This window comes from Aulonocara stuartgranti (assembly GCF_965226115.1).
Source record: "Aulonocara stuartgranti genome assembly, chromosome: 19".
Lineage (NCBI taxonomy): Eukaryota > Metazoa > Chordata > Actinopteri > Cichliformes > Cichlidae > Aulonocara > Aulonocara stuartgranti.
Genome location: NC_138955.1, coordinates 13,337,617 through 13,362,791, shown reverse-complemented (window position 1 = coordinate 13,362,791; position 25,175 = coordinate 13,337,617). Strand labels below are relative to the sequence as shown.

Here is a 25,175-nt window from a genome sequence, read left to right as displayed (position 1 = left end):
TGTCATTTTTACCGTTTTTTGCTTTGTTTTTTTTAATTTATTTTAACGCCAGATTTTAGGCATCTGAACCACATGTGGCTACTACAGCGCGGACAGCGTACGTTTCCTGCGCCAGATGTGCAGTGTCATTCAACCCGGGGAAGGGGGTGAGGGGGTGGGCTGTTTATATCTTTGGAAAACAGACACTGTGTGTGTAAGCTTTATGCTTTTCTGCCTCCTAACCGCCCAGGAGAAGCCGCTTGTCGGAGTGAGCGCGCCGCTGTGGGGCCGCCGTCTCCGTGCGCTCTGACTGGAGGGGGCTGGCTCTCCTGATTGAATCCAGCTGTTGGGAAAGTGCTCGGAGGGGGCCCGTTAATTTGCATTGCTAAATAATCTGTAGCGCCGACAGAGCGGGGAAGAAGCAGAACAGTCCATTTTGAAAAAGCATTCTTCCAACACTTGGTCAATGTACTGGAGCTTCAGCTCGACCAGGCAGCGGTTAATGAAAACCTGGTGTCGGCTTTCGCGTAAAGGCGCATAGTTGGGGGTGGTGGTGAGAGTCCTGCTGAGTAGTGGCGAGGGGATTCAAATTTACGGGTCGTTTCAAATCTTTCCTTTGAGAGAACTCAGTTGGAGTCGTAAACCATGCATTTAGAGGGACGTGGCTTCAGGTTTTGCTCTCCTTCAAGGTCAGTAGTCTCCACTTTATTTTCTCCGCAGGCATCTTTTGCGTAACGGACTTTTTTTTTTCTTTTTTCTTTTCTTTTTTTTTTTTAAACTTACGTTGCATGTTTGAATGAATATGTGACAAATGCCTGTATCAAGTTCCTGTTTTCTTCTGCGAACTCCTTCCGAGAAGGGCCTAAAAACGTAAAATTTCCTCTTTGCAGGATGCTGACAGCTCTGGTATTTATTCTGCTTTGTGTCCAGCCTGGGCGCGGACAGGTAAGACACCTTCATCCATTTAGTCTAAGGCTGTGATCACTTAACTAAAAAGTTGCTCTGAAACTTACCAAAGCCAAATAAAGATGCAAATGCGTTTTTGATGCAAGCTAATATATTTATGCATTATAACATATATTCTTCTCATACTAGTTTGACATCTCAGCAAATGAATGCGTTAAAAAACATGCTCAAACCGCATTTTGATCACTTCTCTTCAGACCTGCACAGAAGGTTTCGCATATGAACCCAGAACAAGACAGTGTATAGGTGAGTGGCATCACTTCTGTTTTTTTTTTTTTTTTGCATTGAAAAGTTACATTTATAGAACAAAGAGACGTGTCTGGAATTCAAACACAGTGTGCGCAAGAAAATCAAATCCCAAAGCACCGGGATGGGTTGTAGCACAGATTCACACATGCTCCGGATGCAAGAATGTCCTTATCAGTGCACGGCTCTGTATTCCAGATGTGGATGAGTGCCGTACCATGCCAGATGCTTGCCGAGGAGACATGCGCTGTGTGAACCAGAACGGAGGTTACCTATGCATCCCAAGGAACTTGTACAACCAGCCTTACAGACCGGATCCCATAGTGCCTGAGCCGGTTTACCCGGACCCTTCAGCTGGATTTCCAAACTCTTTCCTCCCATCTCCCCCAAGATCTGTGGAGCCCAGCTACCCAAGAGTGATCAGCACTGCGCAATGTATCCTGGGATATACTCTTGCAGAGGATGGCACCTGTAACGGTTAGTAGGATTCTGCAGTTTGTTCTCACTGGTCTAAGATATTTACTACCACAAGTAGAATATAGTAATGTGTTTTTGAGCTACCCCTGATTTCTTTATATTTTGAGAAGCAAATGAGAAATAATTGCAATAATTTATTAAAACAGAAATAAAGGCACAAATACAGTTTGTACAATTTGAATAAGCTTGAAAGTCAATATTTAAAATGAAAACCTTTATTCTTTACACAGTGTGAAGTCTCTTAGGCCAGATTTCTTGTTATTTCTGTAAGTACTCTTCAGGAATAGTTCTCCAGGCTTCTTGAAGGACATTCAAAGCTCTTCTTTGGATGTTGGCTGCCTTTTGTTCTGTTCTCAGTCCAGATGATCCCACACTGCTTCAGTAACTTTGAGGTCTGGACTCTAGGGAGGCCAATTTATGACTGATAGTATTGTGTGTTCGTCTGTCCAGATATGCCTTTCCTGCATTGGCAGTGTGTTTGGGATCATTGTCATGCTGAAAAATGAATTTATTGTCAACCAGAAGCTTTCCAGATGGTATTTCATGTTGGATTTAATTCTGATGGTGCTTTTCAGTTTTCATAATTCCATCAACTTTGATGAGATCTCCAACACCACTGGTTGAAACAAAGCCCCGAACCATGACAGAGCCTCCACCGTGTTTTACAGATGGCTCACAGGTTACTGTTGTACCTTTCTCCCCAACTCCCTCAAATTTTTCCCTCAAATTGTTGTCAGTTTTAGGGGGGGAATTGGATTCATCACTCCATAAGACCTGTTCCCATTGATTTTCAGTCCAGTTCCTATGTAATTTGACATGCCTCCATCTTTTCTCCCTGCTTCCCTTCTTTAAAGGAAAGACTGCACACCATGCTGAGGTGTGACAAGTTTTCAACTAATAGCTGCTAGTAGTTAATAGTGCAAAAGTGCTTCTTTATGTCTGTCAAACTGCCTTATCTTTGGAATTTCTAGAATTCAACTAAAGAAGTTTGAACAAATTATGTGTTTTTGTGAGACAGGCTGCTGTTAACAAAGTGCCTGCTCAGTTGTCTATGATCTGTAGACAAAACACTGGTTTATCCCTTGAGTTAGGTGCCTTTTTTATGTTTAAATAATTGTTTACATAATTACACAGGTCCATGTTGCCTAACAAACAAACACAAAAAACATTCCTCTGAAAGTGTTCATGTGAAAAAGCAGACAATGACCTTCTGAAAGATGGAGAACTGTTGCTCAAGAACCCTTAAAAAAAGGCAAGAAAGTCTGGCCCGTTGGAAGCAAAATATAAGGGAGTGAGAGCCAGCTCAAGACTTTTGCAAAGTATTGTAACTCAACATTGTACTGCAGGTTTTTCAGTCTGATTTCATTCCCCAGTTGTTCTATACGGGGCTGGTCACCTGCTTGAAGCCAGGATTATACTTACAGTTTTTCTTATTATACAACCTTTTTTGTCCATTTGGAGGAAGCCAGTGCAGTCACTACTCTATTTAGAAATGATCTGGTAATTGCTAATGGGTTAAATCCTGATAATCATAGGGTATGTGGTTGTCTGCGCAAATCATCATGTAAAACCTCTGATGACAAAATTAGCATCCATTAGAAATTGATGTCACTTGGATGCTTGCATATTTGCGCATGCAGAAAGTATTAACTCTGGGCTCAGGAGAACTCCCGTAGCTTCGGTTCAGTCATACGAGACTGACTCATAAAAAATTCTGCTGAAAACTTCACAATTCTTCCGTTCAAGCCAATTTCAAAAATGAAGTAAACATTGTTCGAGCCAAGTCTTTTGTTCGTGTTCATCAGAAGTCCCCGAAAGTTCAAAGTTGCTTATTGTTTTCAGTCGTTTGCTTACATCAGTCTGACAAAGCGCTTGTTTGATTGTTCACGGTGGGTCAACATTTGCACCCATTCATCACAGTGAGGGAATGTAACCACAAGCAGGGTTTAGATCCCAGCCTTTCTATTAAAAACAAACGCACAAACAAACAAAGAAAAACACTGAAATTCAACAACTCTATTTGGGGACTGAAGACGTAATTATTCATAAATTTCCATTAAAATGTGTGGTCATCTTGTAACCTCTCTTGTTAATTACCTTACCCTTTAAGAGGATTCTAACCCCCTAACTGACATAAGAATGTCATATTTGATTTTCTGGAGTATTTTTCTTAACACAATCGCAGCTTTTCCCTTTGCTGCCACTCTAATGCATCTTTAAAGTTACTTCAGGCAAGTTATGAAGTCAAATTTCAACCAGGATCCCTGTGGATTAGCTGATCAGAAATCACCTGGCAAATTTCATCATAGGGCGTGAAGTTACTGCACATCTGCAAGTTGCTTTGCAACCCATCTCTGCCAAAGCTCATTTTTATACTGTCTCACTGCTTGCAGGAGATATAAGGGTGGAAGGTGTCTATCCGCGGCTGCAGCTGTTTCTGGTCTTGAGGCTCTTAACTGGATTTCAGCAGTGGCTGAAAAATTTGAATGTTTTGCAGAATACAGTCTTGACATCTGCCACCTGCTGCTGTTTATCAGATATTAGAGTCAAGCTATGAACGAGGTAACATCAGTGGGAAAAGATAAAGAATAGGAATTCAGTGTGGTTAAAATCCAGAGAAATACATGAATCCATCGCATCACAGGGACAGATTTTTTTTAGTGTTTTGTGCCGCAGCCTGTCTGCTGTCACCCCACCGACCCAGAGGCCCATTTAACGTTTCAAAGCGAATAAATGTCATCTTTTTTAATTGAGCTGTTTCAATTTCACAACTTCAAGAGTTCCCAGCTGTTAGATAAACACTTCACAAACTTTCCTTGGCGGGTCTAGCAGGGACAAGCTGTTAAAAAATGGGTTCCTTAAGGTCCATTTGGGGTGTTTTCCTGTCATTTTGGATAAATTAGCCATGACTGTGCTGGGAGGAGGAAAATGTACATATGTGGTACAGTTTTCCCCCTCCAAAGAGAGCTCTAGAAGTTCGCTCATGGACAAATATGGACTTTTTTCCCCTCTTTGTAGGGGAGAAGGTCTGTGAGGGAATCAGCTCGCAACATTGTTTGGGTAAACTACACTATGTGAGTGCCAAAAATGAGGTCATATGCTGCCAAATTTGTGCCCAGGCCAGGGCAAGAGAACAGGCATGCCTCTGTGGAGGCAGCGACTCAGCACACCCCTGAAGGCTGGCACACTGTGTGTGCAGTGATGTAATTAGTTGCTGATTGATGCTGCTGTGGGGCAGAAAATACACAGACTGCGACTTCCCGTCTGAACCTGCAACAATTGTGGTTTTGTTTCTGAGTTAATGGTATGTCAGTGTTTCAAATGGAACCAGTCTGGGGGAACAATAGAAATGATAAGCTTCATCCTGAAGGTGTTGAATACGGTTGAGCTTTCACTCTATTTAACCACACTATCTCTAATAAATGGACCATAATAAAAGTGCTTACAGTTTACTTTCTAGACAAACACACAATAATTAGGATAGATGAGGATAGATCAAATTAACATTATAAAAATGACACCTGCTGAAAATCTGTACAAAACTGTCACTGCTTAAGCACACTTTTTATTCTCTACCAAGTAAAAAAAAAAAGAAACCATTAACGTTCAGATGCTGTGCTTTTCATCCCACTAGAGACTGTAATATTCATTACAGCTCATAACTCAGTTTTAGGGATTTTCAGGTTTTTACTGGAGTCCAGGGATTTACATGCTCCGTTGTGCCTGGAGAAAAGTATCCAGCCTTATGCACTTTCGAAACCAGTGGGTCAACTCAAAAATGCACAACAGCTCATCTTTTAACAGAGCATTTTTCTGGTAGTGAAGCTATAAACTCTTATCCTTTATAATATTTTCATTGGAATCTTGATAAAGAAAAGCAAGCTGGTTTTGTGTCACTTACTGTTATTTTGAATCAGTTTGTGCAGCCATATGTGGTCAAGATCTTTCTGCACAGGAGTTTGGTTTTTTTTTTGCATCTACATCTGACCCTGTCATGTCTTCTCTGAAGCTGATCAGGGCTGTCAGCAACTCCAAAAACTCGTGGGCAGCTCATAAAACAGCCTATATAAGGAGGTGAACTGAAACGCTCCTGCGGCTTGTGTGTGTATATGTTGGAGATCTGCAGTAAGGTCTACACATGGGGTGCAGATGAGGGGCATTCAGGGAGATTTTCACTGGAAACTGTAAGCAGGTGCCGTGGCTGTGTAGCTTTTGGCCGGTGGCCTAATGCACCGGGTCTCCTCCACCCTCGTGAAGGGCCAGTGGTCCCAGCTGGCATAAAGGGCAACGGTCCCACAGACAGACGTTATCGCTTATCATAGCTGCCTGTTCAAACAAAAAAACAGGCTCCCACCCACTTCCCCCCACCGGTTTTCTAGAGATCGGTGACTTCATTGTCTGAGAACCATAAACAGAAGTTGGAATTTGCGATTTGTCGTATCCTCATAAGGGCATTATGATTTAGTGTGTGAGCTGCTCCAGGGGCGTTGATGGAATTCAGATTGTAATCTGAGAAATCTGCAAATCTGTGTAGAAACGATCATAAGCGCTGAAATGATAACTGTTTGGTTAAGAGTTTGGGTTTTTTTTAAGCACAGGGCGATGAAACTCTGAGTGTTGGATAAACTGATTTTCAAACAGAAGATTGCTGGTGCAATCTTCAAGCCAGCAGGAAAAAGTTCCCTAGCTGATGTGCTTTCGAGCAAGGCACATGAGCATCAAATCCTGCATTGGAGTTAGTCAATAAAAGGTGAGGTGAAGGCTAAACCTAAATGTTTGGAATCAAATCTACTGACGTCCGAGAAGTGCAAAAAGCATAACTCCCACATGGAAATCAGTATTATCAGTGTGCTTTTATCTCATCTGTTTACTTTGATGTCATTTTAAAAATATCCATGCCTCACTTTATGAAATACTTTAGATGATACGTGATACTCTTCTCCTAACTCTCAATAAACTTTGAAAGTGTCTCTCTGGGTGTTACTTTTGTGTAGATTTGAAGGGCTGGCTGCCAAATGTAACAGAAAAACATGTTTTTTGTGTTAATGTGCTGAACTTTTTTTTGTTTTATGTCGCTTCTGCCTCTTTGAGCGTCCTTTTTAATTTTGTTGAATTTTGTTAATTTTTTCTCCTCTTTTTTTTTTCCTTTTTTTAATTGCAGACATTGATGAATGCGAGACAAACTCTCACCACTGTAACCCCACCCAGGTCTGTATCAACACAGCAGGTGGCTACACATGCTCCTGCACTGAAGGTTACTGGCTCCTTGGTGGACAGTGTCAGGGTGAGCCAGTTTTTCCCTGAAACTTCTTTAAACATTAGCATATATTAACAATACACTTTACCCAATGGGATTCACATTGCATCACTGCAAATACTCTACAAAGTGAACTCAGAGTCAGTTTATTATTGTTCAGCCATCGCTCAATTTTGCCATTACTTTGTGCAAATTATCAAATGAAGGGAAGCTAGGAAAACAAGCACTGAGCATTTTAATTCAATATTTTCTGGAATTACCAAGTGATGGAAAAGCTTTGATTTTCTTCTTCAAGCACTAATAAATGCAAATGTAGTCTTGGACATGCAAAACCAGCAATCTATTATATCTTAGTACTAACACTGTAAAAAGCATAGATCAGAGGTCATGTCAATTTTTATGATCACTGTCGGATAATGCAGAAAAGTCCCTGCATGTACTTGTCCTCATTTAGAAAAGAAGAACAGCGCCCTCCTCATGCTTTGTGGTGCAATGCAGCTCAGCAGAGTCTGTTCAAATCAAAACACTAATCGTATATTTACTTACAGTAAACTTGCCTACAGCACAATATGTATTATGGTCAGTGACTACCTTCTACTTAAATTTTCTTCTTTTTTTTTCTTTTTTGGTACCAGATATTGATGAATGTCGCTATGGTTACTGCCAGCAGCTGTGTGCCAACGTGCCCGGCTCATATTCTTGTTCCTGTAATCCTGGCTTCATCCTCAATCCAGACAGCCGGACCTGTCAAGGTAAACACATTCACAAGCACCGGGCCACGGCTTTACAACAGGAAAAGAAACACCTGTATATCGTGTACCAGTGTTGTCAGCTTCCAGCTTCTGTTGTTCCAGATGTGGATGAGTGTGCAGATGAACCTTGTAGTCATGGCTGCTTGAATACCTACGGGTCCTACATGTGCAACTGTGACGAAGGATTTGAGCTGGCATCTGATGGTACTACTTGCATCGGTGAGGAAGATTTTATTCTTTTGATATATCAATATTAATCTATCTTTGAAGCAGTGTGAATAATTGAGTCGGTAAAGAACCAGAAACTGAGATGCATTTTTGTAAAAAGGAGCAAAAAGTCGTATGACAGAGGTGAATTGAACAGAATAAAAATGTTTGCTTTGGCAGCAGGATCACAGAGAGCAGGTGTGCTGTATGAGACTAGTTCCAGTTTATCACAGGCTAGGTCGACACAGTTTAGAAAGAGCAAGCTGCATGACTGACACCGTGCAAAACATGCAGACTTCACTCAGACATATTGAGGCGGGCTTGGTTGAGCTTGAACACTGAACACTGTTGGTGCTGATGTCCTTTTCTGATAGGTGTTAATTCTGTTTCTTGCTTCGTGCAGACTTGGATGAGTGCAGTTTCTCTGAGTTTCTGTGTCAGTACAGATGTGTCAACATCCCCGGTTCTTACTCCTGCATCTGTCCACCTGGATATTATATATATGAGGACGGCAGGAGCTGTGAGGGTAAGAAGATGAGGAACTCTCACACAGATACATCATTTCCTAACTGAATGCATTAGTTTATGTGATAAAGTTATTATTGTTATCAGTTAAATACTTCTCTTGACTCAGGACACATGCATCTATTTTTCTTTAATATCAACATTGTTGAAGCTTCTTCTTCTTCTCTCGTGATGATTATGTTTAAACTGACTTTGATTGTTGTGTGTTTGATTCTTAAAGATGTCAATGAATGTGACACTGGTAACAACACCTGTACAACAGCACAAGTGTGTTTCAATTTCCAGGGAAGCTATACATGCCTGAATCCTTTACAGTGCAACCTTCCTTACATCGAAGTTAGTGACAAGTGAGTCTTACTTCTTCGCTTTCTCTAGACGCCTTTTAACACCAAATTCTAAACTGTTTCACTGCTTATTTGTTTAAAATATCCTCTAAAGCTTAAAGTGACCGTGTCTCCTCCTTGGCAGTCAGTGTATGTGTTCAGCTGAGAACCCTGCCTGCAGGGATAAGCCCTTCACCATTTTGTACCGACACATGGACATGTCGTCGGGGCGCAGTGTGCCTGCAGATATCTTCCAGATGCAGGCCACCACGCGCTATCCCGGCGCCTTCTACATCTTCCAGATAAAGTCGGGCAACGATGGGCGAGAGTTTTACATGAGGGTACGTTTTTCAGAGACCCATCAACAGAAGATATGGCAGATGGAAGACTTTAGTGCACTATATTAATGCAAAGTAACACAATAAATGAAAGTGGGCCCCCACTCCTACAGAAACTCAAACTCTATAGATGGGGAAATTCAAGGAAACTGCAGAACTAGGCAGGAAAGGAAATGACAGTAGTGTTTGGTTGTTAAAGAATGCAGTCCAGAAACTCCACAGCTGTGACTGTTTAGTTACCAAAGATGTTTTCAAAATCAGTCTTGGACTTGTCCTAGATGATGATAATTCACCAGCTTAATAGTGAGAAAAACATATTAGAATCACTGCAAAGAAGATACCATGCGACGCAAGAAAATCTCCTTTTTATTGTATTGCATTTATCTTAAAGGTTAAGTAATGCAATGCTTGACATTTATCTAAAAAGATGAATGAATACAAATTTATTCATAATGAAATACTGAAAACAACTGAAAGAATTATGTAAGTGCATTACAAAAACTTTTGTCTAAAAGATACATTTAATGTAATCCATCTTATTGATTCAGTAATATGATATAATGTAACAAAATAGGCGTTTGATCTGAGATTTAAGTAAGACCACCTGGAGCACCTTTCCTTGTAATGCTTTATTATTTCCATCTAGTATTGGCACTTATCTAAGTGAATAGTATCAGCACTTCCTCGTATCATTACACAGTGAGATGATCGGGATTTGTTCACCCACAGCACGGAGTGACATGTAACCAAAAATACAACAAATAATTACACAAAGTTTTTGATCTTCATTCTAATACAAACCATATTCTCTCCCAAAATTGGGACATTGCGTAAAATGTAAATTAAAACAGAATGCAATGATGTGAAAATCCAATAAGCCCATATTTTAGTCATAATAGAACATTGAAAACATGACATTTTAAATTTAGACCTTTTGCTATTTCGAAAAAAAAAAAGAGTTCATTTTGACTGTGGTGGCAGTAACATGTCTCAAAAAGTTGGAATGGGGGTAACAAAAGGCTGTAAAAGGAAGTGGTGCTAAAAAGAAACAGCTCGAGGAACAATTCGCGACTAATGAGGTTAATTAGGAACAAGTCAGCTGATGTTCTTTTTATACCCAGAAGTAAATGGACAGAGGTTGACCAATCTGTAAAAAAGTACATGTGACTTACTGGCTGAAAACACTAGAGTATCGTGAAACCAAAAATACGAGGACTTCTGAGCAGTCCAACATCCTCCATGAGACAAGAATGGGACAACATTCCTCTCAAAAGTCCAACAGCTGGTCTTCTCGGTTCCCAGATGTTTACAGACTGTTGATAAAAGAAGGGGGGCTGCTACACAGTGGTAAACATAGCACTGTCCTTTTCTGAGATGTGTTGGTGTCATCAAATTTAAAATGAGCTCATAAGTGATACATTTTCTCAGTTTAAGCATTTGACATGGTTTCTATGTAGTTTTATGAGTAAAATGTGGGTTTATGAGATTCTCGAATCATTGCATTCTGTTTTTATTTACAGTTTGCACAGGACTGATTTGACGTTTTAAAATAAGGACTCGAGTTTGTGCTCAGAGACGGAAAGAAAAAGATGGTAGTTTTGATCCTGGGCTAAAGTTAGGGTTAGATCTTTTTTTTTTTGTAGCTGTGATTATGATCAAATTCTAGATACACTTCAAAGAAATATCAGGTGTTTAGATAAGATTGGCTACGGAATACCGTTTATTTTGAATAAATTATAAATATATATATGTGTGTACCACAGGTTTAATGAGTTGTAAGAACCTGACAATGCAGAGTGCACCCAGCAGATGGTGTAATGTATCTGAGAAGCTGAGTTTGATCAGAAACTGCTAAGTTGGCTTTCTAAACAAGTGTGCGCTTGTTTTATTTACTGGAAGTTGTATAACCAGGCACTGAGCCACGTGTTTCTTCCGCTGTGTGCAGTAGTGTTTCCTGTAATTCATTCCTCACATTCCCCTTTTGTCTCTGTCCTCTTTCTCTTAAAGCAAACCAGTAATGTGAGCGCCACGCTCGTCTTATCGCGGCCAATCAAGGGGCCGAAGAAGGTGGTGCTGGACCTGGAGATGGTCACGGTCAACAATGTCATCAACTTCAGAGGCAGCTCCATCATCCGTCTGACAATATTTGTATCAGAGCATCCGTTTTGAGGGTCCCAAATGAACTTCATTGCCACAAAAGAAAGTCAAGCATGAAGCAGCTGTTTTCACCTGCAGCTGATGTAATAGTTTGCTTGTTGCCCCCCTTCCCCCCTCATTATGTCACCTTCGGTAGAGACACAACAGGACTCCGCTGAGAACAGCTGACGGGAAGACTTTCCCGTGCTGGAATCTCCACCCTTGTTTAATAGACACTGAGCTTTTACGACTACGATATTGACTTTCAACACACAAACCCACGCACACACAGACATGCAGGGATATTTATGGTGTACAATTTCAGAGGACGACCTGACAACAGCAACATCACGGAGAATCGGTGTATATACACACGAGCTCGTCCATTTGTCTGTGAACCTTCATCCCTTCACATAAGCTGTGAGTTTTATGTTGTCATTTCCTCTCAAGTGGCATCTGATCTTAGCTGACAAGAGGAGAGCCAGTTATCCGAAGCAGAAGTGTAAATGTGCATTTTACAGAGGCAGTATTTAAAATGATGTAACAACAAGTCATTAATTGAATTATTGATCACAGTTTCTTTTTGACCAATAAACTTCTTCACCACACAAACAGCTGTCCCTGGCATGAGGCGGCTCCCAGACTAATGCATCACCTGGTTTTGTGGATACTCTGGGGAATTTGGGATGGGGATTTTTTTTGGCACTATAACAAAATGTGGGATTATATCAATGCATTTTAGGGGTCACTTTAGCAAAAACTCCTGAAACAACAGCTAATTTATGGATTATAATGTGGGACTGTGATACATTTTGAATTACTGCATTTACACATATATACAAAAGTGTCAGTTTGGGATAAGTATGGGTTGATAGCAGCACTTATTTGGGTATCAGAATTTGTGAAAAGGGCATATAATAAACCATTGGGTGCTATACCATGTGAGGGTTACTTAATATGGATGTTATAGCAACACTTGATTTGAATATGGGGAACCACATTTTTAACACCTCTTGTAAATTTTTTCAGGGTCTAAACTGTTAATAGATTTGAGGGGTGACTGAGAAAATTTGCGTGATTTGGGCACACATGACGGTTTTTAGGTATATAAAGAAAAAAATGTATATATTTACATATCAGCAAATGTTTTGCAATCAGCGAATTCAGTCTACATTAATTAATCGGTGGGTAATATGTCAAGTATAGGCGACTTAGAAGGAAAACAGTAGCTTGAGAAAGTTATGACGTGTTTTCTTTCAATTTCTTATTTGCGTCATTGTTATCTCAGCAAGGAGCCGTAAATCTGTCAGTAAGCGCCGATCCCGGGAGATGGCCAAGTTCCTGCTGGGATGATGCACACAATGCAAACATATCGACCGAGGATGAAAAGAAACAAATGACAGTGAGCACACAGCGATAAGTGAAAAACAAAAAGGTAATAATAGAAAGCGCTGTGATCACAGCTGTTCGGGGAAGGAAGCGCGCGCCACTGTCAGTCCGGGAATGACAGAGGAGAGAAGCGTGGGCGGGAGTAAGAGAGGGAGGGATCCAGACCTGTAACGAAAGTCAGCCTTAAACCTGAGCTCGGTGGCATTTCTCTCCCGCCTGCCGGTGAGTGTGAACCTCAGGCCTGGGTGGTCGAAGCGGATCCTCTTTAAATGAAAACAAGGCGTTGGTAAGTTTATTTTTTATAAACTTTTTTTGTATCTGTGTTTTGTTTGGTAAGTTAAAGTGATGTTTGATGATATGCTATTTTTAGCGTGCGCCATAGGGAAATTCCTCCATCCACTGGCAGCCCAACTGGTTTATTAAATAACTAGTTATTAAGTTTTAAGCGGTGAGTTAATCAATAATCCCGGTTAATCAAAGCCCCCTGAAGAAAGTCATGGCAGTGAATGTAGTTGTTTGTTTCTGGGGACTAGAATAGTTGTAGAAGTGGTGTGGAATGACTGAACTTTCTTATGTTTATGTGTCTTATGATTTTTTTTTATGTGCTCCTAATTTGAGCATATAACAGATAACATATATTTTTTAATGTATCCGATTTATAAAGTGTGGTCACACCATAGCAACAGGTACTTATACCACATTTAAGCACTGTCAAAAAATGACATGTTACCAAATTAAATTTGGGGGTGATATGAGGGGACCTTGAGATCTCAGATCATATCAAAGAGTGGAATTCAACAGATATAAAATAGCCTACCACACTGTGGCAACTGCAGAGCAGGTAAACAAGTTCAGCACATTTTGGGGACTTTCCTAAAATTTATTAGACTTGTGCAAGCGGACTATTTGTTTTAAAGGTGGTGACTGCGGCTCAGGAAGCAGAGCAGGTCATCCACTTATTGGAAGGTCACTGGTTTAATCCTGGGTACCTTGAGTCTGCATGCTTGCATGAATGTCAGAGTAACTCAGTGACTGAGGCTTACAGATCAAAGTGCTTTGAGTGTTCAGTTAGATTAGAAGTAGCAAACCCAGGTCATTTTGGCATGTTCCATGAATAATTTTTGGCTTTTCATTGTTATCCACCTTGTTACTGTTTACCATGCAATCTGCAACTTCCACTTACTATTTCAACATTTAAATATTTCCAGATTCAGCCATGGAGTGCATCAAAAACTGCTGCAAGAACTTCATGAAGAAGAACGAGCAGGAGCGGGAGACCCAAGGTAAGCTGCCGTCCTGCACAGATGTGTATCAGACAGGTTTCAACAGACCTACTTGTGTCTCACTGAATAATATCTTCTGTTTTAAAGTGATTGCACTGAAGATGCCCCCTAACACAGCAGCAGCCCCAGGACCAAATGTATCTGAAGATTACTTACTTTCCAAGATGCCCCCAGACGGCAGAGAGGTTCCGTTTGTTGTGCCGACCTATGTCCAACCAAGCTACCCTAATTTACAGGCTGAGCCACAGAGTACGTACTTGTATCAGTTAGTACATTTTAAGTCTTAAGGTGTGTATATGATTTAAAGAATCAAACAGTGGTGATCCAAATTAGTTATAGCGTGTGAGAGGATAGTGATGACTTATAGGATGGGCTGGTAAATAATGATACTTCCAGTAATGAGACTGAACTGTTGGTTTCGGTTCTGCTTCATATCAATATTTAAATATGTGCAGTCTGCCTTAAGAGTTATCCTAAAAGCAAAACATATAAATTAACAGACAAATTATAAAATAAAAACTGCTGTTTGTACCTGTTTTATTTGACTGGCTGTACTAGAATGTGAGTTAACAAAAATGACTTTTGCTGGTGATTGTTTGCCAAATCTGGCTCATTTGGGCTGAATTCCTTCTAAATGAAGCCGAATTTCTGCTCAACTCAGCCCACGTCTACACTCAGATTCCAGGGAATATCACAACAAAACGTATGACTACGCTGACTTGGAAGTTTACACCTGGGGTATGATCAACTAGTGCAGGATCCTACTGCCAAAAGTGGAAACATTTACTTTTAATTTTAATTCACTCTTAAATTCAACAAGAAGCCCCACAAGACAGATAAGTGAAAGTTACATAACATGCCTCAACTCAGGGTTAGTTTGACGCAAAGGCTACGGCAAACAAACAGAATCTAAGCTGCAGTAAATCTATCTCAGGGGTTATTAAGATATTATCGGCTCTCTTCAATGCACTGAAGTGAAGGCACTTTGTTTCTTGATGAATAGCTATTCATACTTGTTAGAGATGCAGAGAACAATAATGTGCTTGAAGCATGATAACAACCAGCTGCGCTGTTTGCTTGCAGGTTCAGCCCGGTGCACATATGCAGCAAGGAAGGCAGAGCTGGTCAGCACCACTCCCTTCATCTACTACCCTGAGTCCTTCTTCCATCAGGGTCACATGGCAGAGCACATCTCCCCCGGCTCGAGCCGCCGAGACACAATGAAGAAGAGAAGCTTTGGTCCACAAAGCCCAGGTACCAAATACCAGAAAAAGTGGTATTTTGTTGTTTAATATGAAACACAACAGACTGAATACCTGTCCGAGGTGTACCCCATACCCACCTCTCGCCTAATGGCAGCTGGGACAGGCTCCAATTCCAACATGATCCTAAATTGGATAAATGGAAGAAAACGGATGGATGAAAGGAATATGAAACAAGAATTTGGGCATGATTTAACTAAAATTGTGGTAAACATATTAAATAATGACAAAATTGGACATAGACACATGTTTCATCTTAGTACTGAGCAGTTTATTCAGTAGTTTACTGAGCTCTACTTGAACTCATCAACAGATTGCTGCAGAGTGAAGCATGAAAACCAGAAACTGTTTTGAAACAGCTTCAAAACATCTTTTTATCTTTTTTCCCAGGTTGGAATATGAAGTTAGGTGGCCAGGAGCGACTGAGCAGCTCCATGTTTGATTTGTCCAACCCCCAGGGTCACATGCAGGTGAGACCATCCTCTATCTAATCTGTATTCACACAGAATTCTCACCTTGTCTCAACCTAGACTAAATATAGTTTTTATAGTTTCCACTGTCCTCAGCAGCATAGTGGAGAATTGCAAACAAGGCTCAGAAGCTGGTATTTTGATTTAAGCAGCAAAGAGTGTAATGTGTACTGTGTAATGCAGCTACCTCTATATTTACCATACAGACATGAGATTGGTATGACTCCTGTCCCATAACACTTGGTAGAAAAAAGAAGTGAGAATAAGTGTTCTGAGATTAGTTAAGCCAAGTAGTAGTTATCAACTGATCTGACAATGAAATAAAGATGAAATCTTCTTTAGATGATGTTTACAGTCGCGTTTAGTTATGTAACTGTGTAATTTATTTAGGTAGTAGACCTCATTTAAAGCATTCAGTTACCTTCAGTCTCAACTAATAATCTATGGCTAAGATAAGCCTATAATTTTGTTTTAAAATTATGACGATGAATTTGAAAGTCGTGATTCATTTTTGGGCTTATTCTTCCACTTTAGTAGCTATGATAAAATCTACTTCCACATGTGATTCAGCTCCAGCTGTTTTGATTGAACATACCTGTTGATTGCCTATGATAAAGTGGCCATTTATCAGTAATGCCAATTTAAAAAAAGACCAGGTTGGGTTGGATTTCTTTGTTCAATAAAGGATGTGGTGTGACACACCTGTCATCAGCTCCTTGTTACTTTACATAAATAGTTGACTGTCTCTTACAATCAATCTAGTCACTCCCTAAACCTAAATAAACATTACAAAACCTCATTCAGAGCCCACGGTGTGAAAAATGTCAGAGCAGTTTCTTCCTGGGAACTAACACAGATACATTTCTGTGCATTTCTTTTGGCTTGATGGCTCACTACGGCATCCATTGCATGCACAACTGCAGTTAAATTAGCATAGCTGTTTAGTTTGACACCATCATGAGCAAACAAAAGTTTTATAGGCAGAAAATCCAGAGGATACTGCAGGGCAATCACAGGGGAGCTACACACCACATCATACTATGTTTTTTCTCCATTTTACTCTAAATGGCACCACAATTTATAAAATGAACAACATTCTTTGTAAAAGAAAACTTAAACTGATGAGCCAAAATATGAACTTTTTAGAAGGTTTGAGCCCCTTTATGTGTGGTTTAAAACAAACACAGGATTTTATAAAAAGAACATCAAACAAGTCAAACATGGTGGCGGTAGTGTAATGCTTTGCTGCTTCAGGACCTGCTAAAGTTCATGTGGGTTATGTAATAGCACAATGATCTGAAAGTAAGTGCAGCAAGTCCACCTACGAATGTTAAAAAACACACACAAAAAAAGCAAAAAAAAAAAAAAAGGACTGACCTTGTCAAAATCTCAACTAAAATCAGATTGAGATGCTTTAGCCTGACCTTAAATGGGTCGTTCACACTCAAAAACTCCTCCACTTTGGCCTCTTTAAAGCAATTCAGGAAAGCAGAACGAGCCAAAATTCCTACACAATGATGCGAATGACTCATTTTGAATTATGACAAACACTTGGTTGCAGTTCTTGGTGCAAGGGTGGAACAACCAGTTATTGTTTTAGAAGCAATTACATTTCCACACAGGGCCAGGTAGGTTTGGATAGCTTTTTACCCCTAATAACTGAAATTGTATTCTTAAAATTTCTTTAATGATAAGTGTGACACATTTGCTAAGAAAAAAAGGGGGTGTGGGATCAAGAAGGGGGAAACTGCAGAAAGTCTGGTCTCACACGTGTCGTCTGTTCTGTTTTCCTTGCAGCGGTTTGAGTCCCTCAGCAGTGCATCCTCCAAGATGAGCTCCATGACAAGCAGCCTGGGTAAACATCATACAAACAAACCTTTTTGTTCTAGCAGTTTCCCAATGTAAAAAGAAAAAGTGACTTTCAACCTTAGTTCCTGATATATAATGTTTCTGGCTTTTTCATACAGCCAAGCAAATCATTTTTGGGACAAAGGCACAGTTTTTGAAATTAAACAATCAAGATGTGACTGAAGTGGAGACTTTTAAGGGGTTTAATCAAAATGTAGCATTTACTGTTTAGGAATTTTCAGAGGTTCAAAAGTAGCTGGAAAAACAATTATAATCCCAAATATAAGGATTGTTTTTAATATCACAATTAAAATAATTGCTTGAAATTTAGAACTCATGGACATCACCAATTTCTGTGTTTCCTCCCTTGAGATGCTCCTCTCACCCTTTAGTGCAGCAATCTTGAGTTACTGTGTGTTTGTAAATCTTTCTGCCTTGAGTTTTGAGTTTAACAATTGAAAAGCATCATCTTTAAAATCTTTAAAACATCATATTATACAGTACATAAACTCGTATTTAAATGCTAACGCCACATCCTGCTGTCTGTTTCCAAATGTTGCAGAGTCTGTCACCTTGTCTGGGGATGAGCGCGAGTTGGGGAAGGTGTGTGTCCGGCTGAACTATCAGGAGGCTCTGGAGCAGGTGTGGATCACCCTGGTTCAGGTAAGGTTACATGCAGTATGGAGGAGGGGGATTCAGGGACAAAAAGCCCTATTGTGGTCACTGGTAGCATTTCTCAATGGACCCTCTGTGCGTCCAGAATACAGCTCTCCTTTAGCTCCTCTCAATGCTCTATTAACTCCGGCTCAGACACTCAGAAGGAAAAGTTCCTCTAAGGGAACTGAACTGTCCTGACTGACGTTACAATAGTTCCAACATCGTCTAAGGAAGTGTATGTTTATTCAGAAATCAAAACCCTACACTAAATAAACTTCTACTGCAGATATGTACTCTAACTCCACAAGGTGTACTCTTCTGCCAGCTTTGATTTGGGATTTGTTGTTGGTTTGGGTTTGTTTTTTATCCTAAGGTCACATTAGTGGCACTTGATCTTGCCACTAATGTCTGGCCTGATGACTTTCTTAGAACAAAACCTGAACTGTTTTTTTTTTTTTTTTTCATCTTTTGTTCCAAGTAGAGCGCCGTGGATAAAACCTTTGTTGTTCTACACACAGACTGAACCACATCTTCTTTTTTTAACAGTGCTCAGACCTCAACCTTCATCCGGATGGAGGGGAGCAGCAAATGATTGGTTTCAAATCAATCATTACCACCCCCAAACCCATACAGTTCAAGAGCTCAGTTAGAGAGTACTGTCAGGTATTGATGCTGTTTATATTTATTAAGTTTTTATAGGCCCTTAAACCGCTATTGCAGAACTGCCTAATCTCTACTTTAACCTTTCTTTGCTTTCAGGATGTGTCCTTCATGGAGACCTTTGTGTTTGCGCTGCATCTCCAGCTGTTGCGCTGCAGTGCCCTGGTGCTGCGACTGCAGACACACAACCCCAAAAAACGTACGGTGGCAGAGTGTGTCCTTTCCCTGCGACACCTCGGTTCTCAGGAGACGGAGCACTGGCTTGAACTCAACCCTCCGTCTAAATCTTCGGTAGGAGTTCACTACATTGTTCATTAGGTGGGCCTGTAGCGCTGAAGCTTGGTTTACAGAGTCTGTTTGCTGTTTCCATGATGCTTTCCATCACTGATGTGTTAAATAGTAATACAGGACAATGAAAGACGTATACAGAGAGAGAAAGTTGTTATTCTGTATCTATCTCTGCCAATCTTGTTGCTGTTTTAGGGCAATGTTGCATCAGTACTTTGCATGAATTCTGCAGCTGTTTTTACTTTTATGTTAGCTCTAAGTTTTAGATAAGATTGTAACTTATTTGAAAGCAAAGAATAAGAAAAGTGTTAACTACCATGTATGTGATTTGTACCTGGCCACAACTTTCCAACTCCTTTGGCCAAGAGCAAAAACTCTGTGTGGGAATTCCCTGGATTTTTACTACCTATTCTTCACCATTTCCTGTGTTGGCTGCTTTCCTTTGTCACTTCTTTTTAAAAGTATAGAAAATAAGGAGAAAGTGCTATAGGTGCCTCATAAAACTGTCCCCATGATGCATGGTAGTCCACTGACACACACTATCCTCTTGGCCTGAACAGAAAAATATTAATGCTGTGGCTGAATTTGTTGCATAATCACAGGAAAAACAGAAATGGAATTCATTTTTCAGGGAATAAGGAAACAGGCTTTAACAATAAGAGAGTAAAAAGCAGAAAGCATGTCCTGGAAATGTGAGACATGGAAAGTAGGTCAGACCTTAAACCACTTTACCAGTGCAGAGTGGTTTTGTTGATAAATGGATTTATGTCTGGCCAGTGATGGTAAAATACAAACTGTCTGTATAGTTGGAAAATCAGAGGGTGACTCATCATTAGATTTCAGAGGGACAAATTGATTCACTCGGTTATTTTACCCATCTGCTGGACACAAAAGAGCAAAATTGTCCAAATCACTGTCATTCAGAGGGGGGGCTCTTAAGGCTGAAGACAGCTGAACCCAATGAAGAAAAAAAGTAGACTTATTAAGTGGGAAAACTGGTTTGCAGCATGTTTAGGAGTTCTGAGAGCCCATAGTTAGGCCCATAAGTTTTTGGACACTGAAATGTGCTTTGTAGTTTTGCCTCTTTACACCACTGCAGTGGATTTGATCTTAAACAATCAATATGTGATTGAACTGCAGATTTTTAGCTTCAGTTCAAGGGGTTTGGTAAAAGAATTGCATCATCTGTTTAGGAATTACAGCAATTTTTATATAGTCCCCTTCTGCCTACTGATCAAAAATGGACTATTAAGGAGTTTCTTGGTGAGGTAAGGTCTGTCCCTTTATTTTTCTGCAAACCAAAACCTGTCAGAGAGATAACAAGGACTTTAAGAGTGGGCAAGTCACCCATCCATCCATCCATCCATCCATCCATCCATCCATCTTCATCCGCTTTATCTGGGGCCAGCAGCCTAAGCAGAGAAGCCCAGACCTCCCTCTCCCCAGCCACCTCCTCTAGCTTATCCGGGGGAACACCAAGACGTTCCCAGGCCTGCCGAGAGATATAATCTCTCCAGCGTGTCCTGGGTCTGCCCCGGGGCCTCCTCCCGGTGGAGTGGGCAAGTCAACAAGAAGAAATAAACTGGCCAGCAAAATAACACCAAAGGGCCTGAAAGCCTGGTTGACCTCATATCTTTATTTAAGAAAAACACATCTTCACAACATCTAACAACGCTAAGAACACACTCAAAGAAGTAGGTTTTATCATTGTTGGGTGTTCATAGCAGGCTGCAAACTACTGGATACACTCAAGAACAGGAAGGTCAGAAAACACCTAATAGAGCCAGCAAAGATCTGGGGAAAAGTCTTAGGACAGAAGAAATTTCTTACCAAGATTAACTTTTCTTTAGCATTTCATGATCCAAAGCTCCCCTACCGCCCAGAATATCTGCCAAACATGGTGGAGGCAACATGGCATGGTGATGTATGGATGTATGAAACAGGGCTACTAGAGTTTATTGATGACGTGACTGCTTATAGAGGCAGAATGGTTACGGTTAGGATGAACTGTGAAGTGTACATGGCTGTGCTCTTTGATACAACCAAATTTTGCAAAACTCATTGCACAGCACTTCATAGTACAAACAGATAATGACCTGACACATCCTGTAAAAGCACCCCAAGAAATGGGATGTTCTTCAATGGCCTAAGCAGTCCACTGACATCAGCCCAACATAGCAGTGTTTCTGTTACTGAAGACAAAACTGAAGGCAGAAAGATCCACAAATAATCAGCAGCTAAAGATGGCTCCAGTAAAAGCTTGGTGGAGCATCTTTAAGAGGAAATGCAGCCTCTGGTTAGGTCTGTGGTTTCTGCAAAGACTTCTCAACCAAGTATTTAAAACATCTCTTGTATTTCAGATTATTCAGCTTGTCCAGTTACTCTCGAGCCTGTGAAAAGTAAAATAAAAAGGCTGTAATTACAGACTAGTTACTGAAATAGTTTTGTTGAACCCCTAAAGTCAAAGCCCAAAATCTGCACTTCATCTTGACTATTGTACAGAAAACAAATGACCAAAAATACTTCACTGTCCCAAAATATCTCATTGTCAAAACTGTATTAATGTCTAAAAGTTGTTAAGAGTGTTGGTGATAATGTAAACATGCTGACATGTTCCCACCTCATCATCTATAGACTATGAGTTTCATCTTATTAGAAGACTACCCTTCAGTCAACTTCGGTAGCACCAAACACAAAGTACAGCTGCTGCTGATGTGATGTCACTTCAGGATATTTGTAGGAGATGAAGCAAAATTGCACTTCATGTAGAAGAAATCAGGTCATTAGGGTTCATACTCCAGTACTACTCCAGACCATGAAGTAAGTTTTGTTCCAGGCTGGCATTGAGGCTGGACTTGCTCTGCAAAGATGCCTGTGAAGCATGATGAGATTCAGTGCGCTGGTGTGGCACTCAGTGTTGACAATATGGTGGAGACGGCAGTGAAGGGGAAAAACCACAACACTGAGTAATGAAAGAAAAGTAACCGTGTCAATCTCTTCTTTGTTTTTAGCTGTTCAACAGGAACCTGTATGGTGTCACTGCATCAGTTTTACAGCTGTTCTTTCAAACCAAACGCCTTATGAGCAACAGTGTTTAACTTGTTTTATTTATTTTGGATTATTAAATGACTCTACATAGCCTCCTTTGACAAACAGCCTTTATATTGTTTTAATTCTTTGAAATATGTCCTGTAACAAGAAAAAGCAGTAAAAGCACCTTGTAGTCTAAAACCTTGTTGATAAGACCAAAAGCATACTCTATACTGTAACTGTAGCCACTTTACCATTATTAAAGCTCAATCTGTTGAAGCTTTCATGTTATGAGTGCAACTAAAACATGCCCTGACAACCTGCACTGACTACTTTAAAGGCAGAACAGTGGTTAAAGCTCCAAATGCGCAAGACTGGAGCTACTTTGGGTCTAATTTACTAGAAAGCAGCTAATGGATTTTTACTTACCGTAATTATAACTTATAAGGTGCAGAAATGTGATGCTCTTATTTGAGGACAGTGGCTCGCAAGAGGTTTATTATTTCTTTCTAAATGTTAGTAAATGTAAAAGCTCATTGACACCATTCTCTTACAGGTGTGCCACTCTGAGCTGCATCTTACTACGTGCTTTCAGCCGGTGAATGGACGCATCCAGGTCCAGGTCCTTGCTGCTCAAAACCTCCCAGTGTCCTCCTCACCGCTCACTCAAGGTACCTGTAAAATACACATCTGTATTTTTCAATATTTAACCCCTAAAATAAGTAGCTTTGTAGCTTTAATGGTAACTTGTCTTCTCTTGCACCTGTCCTCTGAAGCTTTTTTTGTCAAAGTGGAGATGACCCAGTTAGAGGAGGTGACCAAGAAGAAGACCCGAGTGCTCAAGGCCTCTGGAGGTCAGTGTCAGTGGGCTGAGACGTTTCACTTCCATCTGGCCACCTTAGACCACGCCTACTCACTCTCAGTGAAACTCTACAGTCGCAGCTCAGTCAGGAGGAAACAATATCTCGGACAGGTGAGTTTGTCAAGCACCAAAGATTTTACTTTTAGTTATGAGTCCCTTGGTGTATTTTATTAGCCTATTCTTTCATTACTTCTAATATAATGAATACAATTTCATCTATTTTAGCCTGAAAATCAAAATGTTTTTAAGTTATTTGCAACAAACTGAGGAGTTGCCTCCTCTGCGTCTGTGGCAGATTCAGCTGGGACTCAATAGCCCTATTCCAGAGGCTGTGGAGCAGTGGAAGGACACAATGGCTCATCCAGAGAAAGTGGTGGCAGCGTGGCACAGGCTGAGTTCTTCCTAAACCTCTTCTCTCAGCTACTGACATAGTGCTCTCGTGCTGCACATCTCGCTGTGCCTGCTTACTTTTCCAGTTGGCCAGCCACAGTCCTGTACGTTGACATAGTCAACTCTGATTGACCAGACTGTAAACTGCTGAACGTGCTCTCTGGGAAATTTCCACAGAGACAGTGCACGTATTCAGTGATCAGTTATAAATAAGGGTTTCGAACAAAATGTAGATGGTCGAAAGGTTATTTTTTGTGTGTGTGTTTACTGTAGACTAAATGAAGGATATTTCTTAAAAACAGTAGAGCATTTCCTAAATTAACAATTCAATTGCTTAGCATTTAGCTGTACTGTACATAAGCTGTTTTCTGCAAGTTGCATGACGTGGAAGTATCATGCTTTATGAGTCTGCTTCATTTTGCAAAGAAAGTTTACAAGCAGGAGAAAGGTGATAGGAAAACCATATTTACTTTAGTGGTTTCAGACTGTAAAGAAGATTCATCTAATAGTGTAAGGTTGGTGGTATTCTGTATTTTTAAAACCATAGAAAATCTGCTATTCAGTCACTTATTAACTAAAGATCTTTTAAAATTCTTTTAAAAAAGCCAGAAATATTTAGTGTCATTTATATTTTTTAAAGCAAGCTGGCTAGCATGACGACAGCAGAATGAAATTTCATAGTTTTAGGCATAAAATGAAATATAAAATAATTATAAAACCTACAAAAATAGTATTTTTCTTCTGGTCCTGTGCAAAACTTTTGAGCCACTCATCATGTCTTTATATTTTGCTTCCATGGACTTACTTGTAATTTTAATAGGCTTTCAGACAGCCTTTCAAAGCTTTTCTTTGGACACTGGCTGCTTTTTATTCATTTTTAGTCAAGTTCTTGTACCTGACCAGTTTCAGAGGAGCTTTTATTTTATTTTATTAGGCTCTAACAATGACATATGAATAAATCAGGCACCTAACTTGAGGAATGAACAAGTGTTTTGTAGAAAAAACAATTTTAAGTTGTATCTCTCGGCACTTTACTAAATATTTTTGGAGAAACAAAATGTACTTCCTTTAAAATTCCCTAAATGTGAGCTAGAAGGTTTTCCCTTACCTTAATTGAACTTCACAGGGTGTCATGTTACTGGAGAAAACAGCGGCTTTTGTGTCAAACATTAGCTCTGTGCTTCTGATTTTTTTTATATATTGAATGTAAATAAAAAGTGTTGAATGTAAAAGTTTAGTGTAATAAAAAGTTCATATTGTTTGAAAATGTGAAGTGTGTTGATTGAAAAAACAGGTTTAAATACAAGTGGCACATATAAAAAAAACCAGACTGGATTACAGCATGTACTGCACATTACACTCGTTACACACACTCTGCAGTACTTATGAGACAAGTCAACAACCATAAACCACTGTGCTACTATTGTCACTTTTTATTGAAGAAGCCTATGATTGAGAGATTGTCAAAGCAAACAGTAAGATAGTTATCCACAGTGTCCTCCCGGACAGGGACATCCTGTTTTTTTCCCCCGATTTCACTGTTATTGGAAAGTAATTTAATGCCACTGCTGTATATGGCCAATTTTATCCTTATCTCTAGAGTGACTACAGAAAGGAACAATTGTCGTTGGTGGAAAAAGGACAACAATTTCCTGTGGCACTGAAATTTTACTCCAAGCAAATGTGCCCAAAAAGAAAGAAAAATAAACAAGTATGTGAATTTCTTTGAATTATTTAATAGCAAGAAATGCTAATTTGCATATGAAATAATCAGTAGCATTTTTGGCATGTGAATTGGTGCCATTTATCATCCCAAAGGGAACTCCTTTC

The 25,175-nt window shown here is 40.0% G+C and overlaps 2 protein-coding genes across 4 annotated transcripts; both read left to right on the top strand.

Annotated features, from left to right (window-relative positions):
- The first annotated feature begins 204 nt into the window (after positions 1 to 204).
- On the top strand, positions 205 to 11,818 carry fbln5 (fibulin 5). The gene is made up of 11 exons (XM_082515048.1): positions 205 to 668; positions 870 to 924; positions 1,143 to 1,191; positions 1,390 to 1,668; positions 6,830 to 6,952; positions 7,561 to 7,677; positions 7,780 to 7,896; positions 8,288 to 8,410; positions 8,630 to 8,756; positions 8,878 to 9,073; positions 11,078 to 11,818. Exons 1-11 carry the CDS (start codon positions 625 to 627, stop codon positions 11,237 to 11,239), a joined length of 1,392 nt encoding a protein of 463 aa, XP_082371174.1. The 5' UTR covers positions 205 to 624; the 3' UTR covers positions 11,240 to 11,818.
- Positions 11,819 to 11,885: 67 nt separating this feature from the next.
- On the top strand, positions 11,886 to 24,612 carry tc2n (tandem C2 domains, nuclear). Of its 3 annotated transcripts, XM_082515045.1 has the most exons (12): positions 11,886 to 12,881; positions 13,804 to 13,878; positions 13,966 to 14,127; positions 14,962 to 15,132; positions 15,531 to 15,610; positions 17,408 to 17,465; positions 18,021 to 18,121; positions 18,662 to 18,778; positions 18,875 to 19,066; positions 22,650 to 22,764; positions 22,870 to 23,066; positions 23,251 to 24,612. In XM_082515045.1, exons 2-12 carry the CDS (start codon positions 13,812 to 13,814, stop codon positions 23,359 to 23,361), a joined length of 1,371 nt encoding a protein of 456 aa, XP_082371171.1. In that variant the 5' UTR covers positions 11,886 to 12,881; positions 13,804 to 13,811; the 3' UTR covers positions 23,362 to 24,612. The 3 variants fall into 3 exon arrangements, with proteins under 3 accessions (XP_082371171.1, XP_082371170.1, XP_082371172.1); XM_082515044.1 differs by having other exon boundaries at positions 22,650 to 23,066; XM_082515046.1 differs by lacking the exon at positions 13,966 to 14,127 and having other exon boundaries at positions 22,650 to 23,066.
- The last annotated feature ends 563 nt before the right edge of the window (positions 24,613 to 25,175 follow it).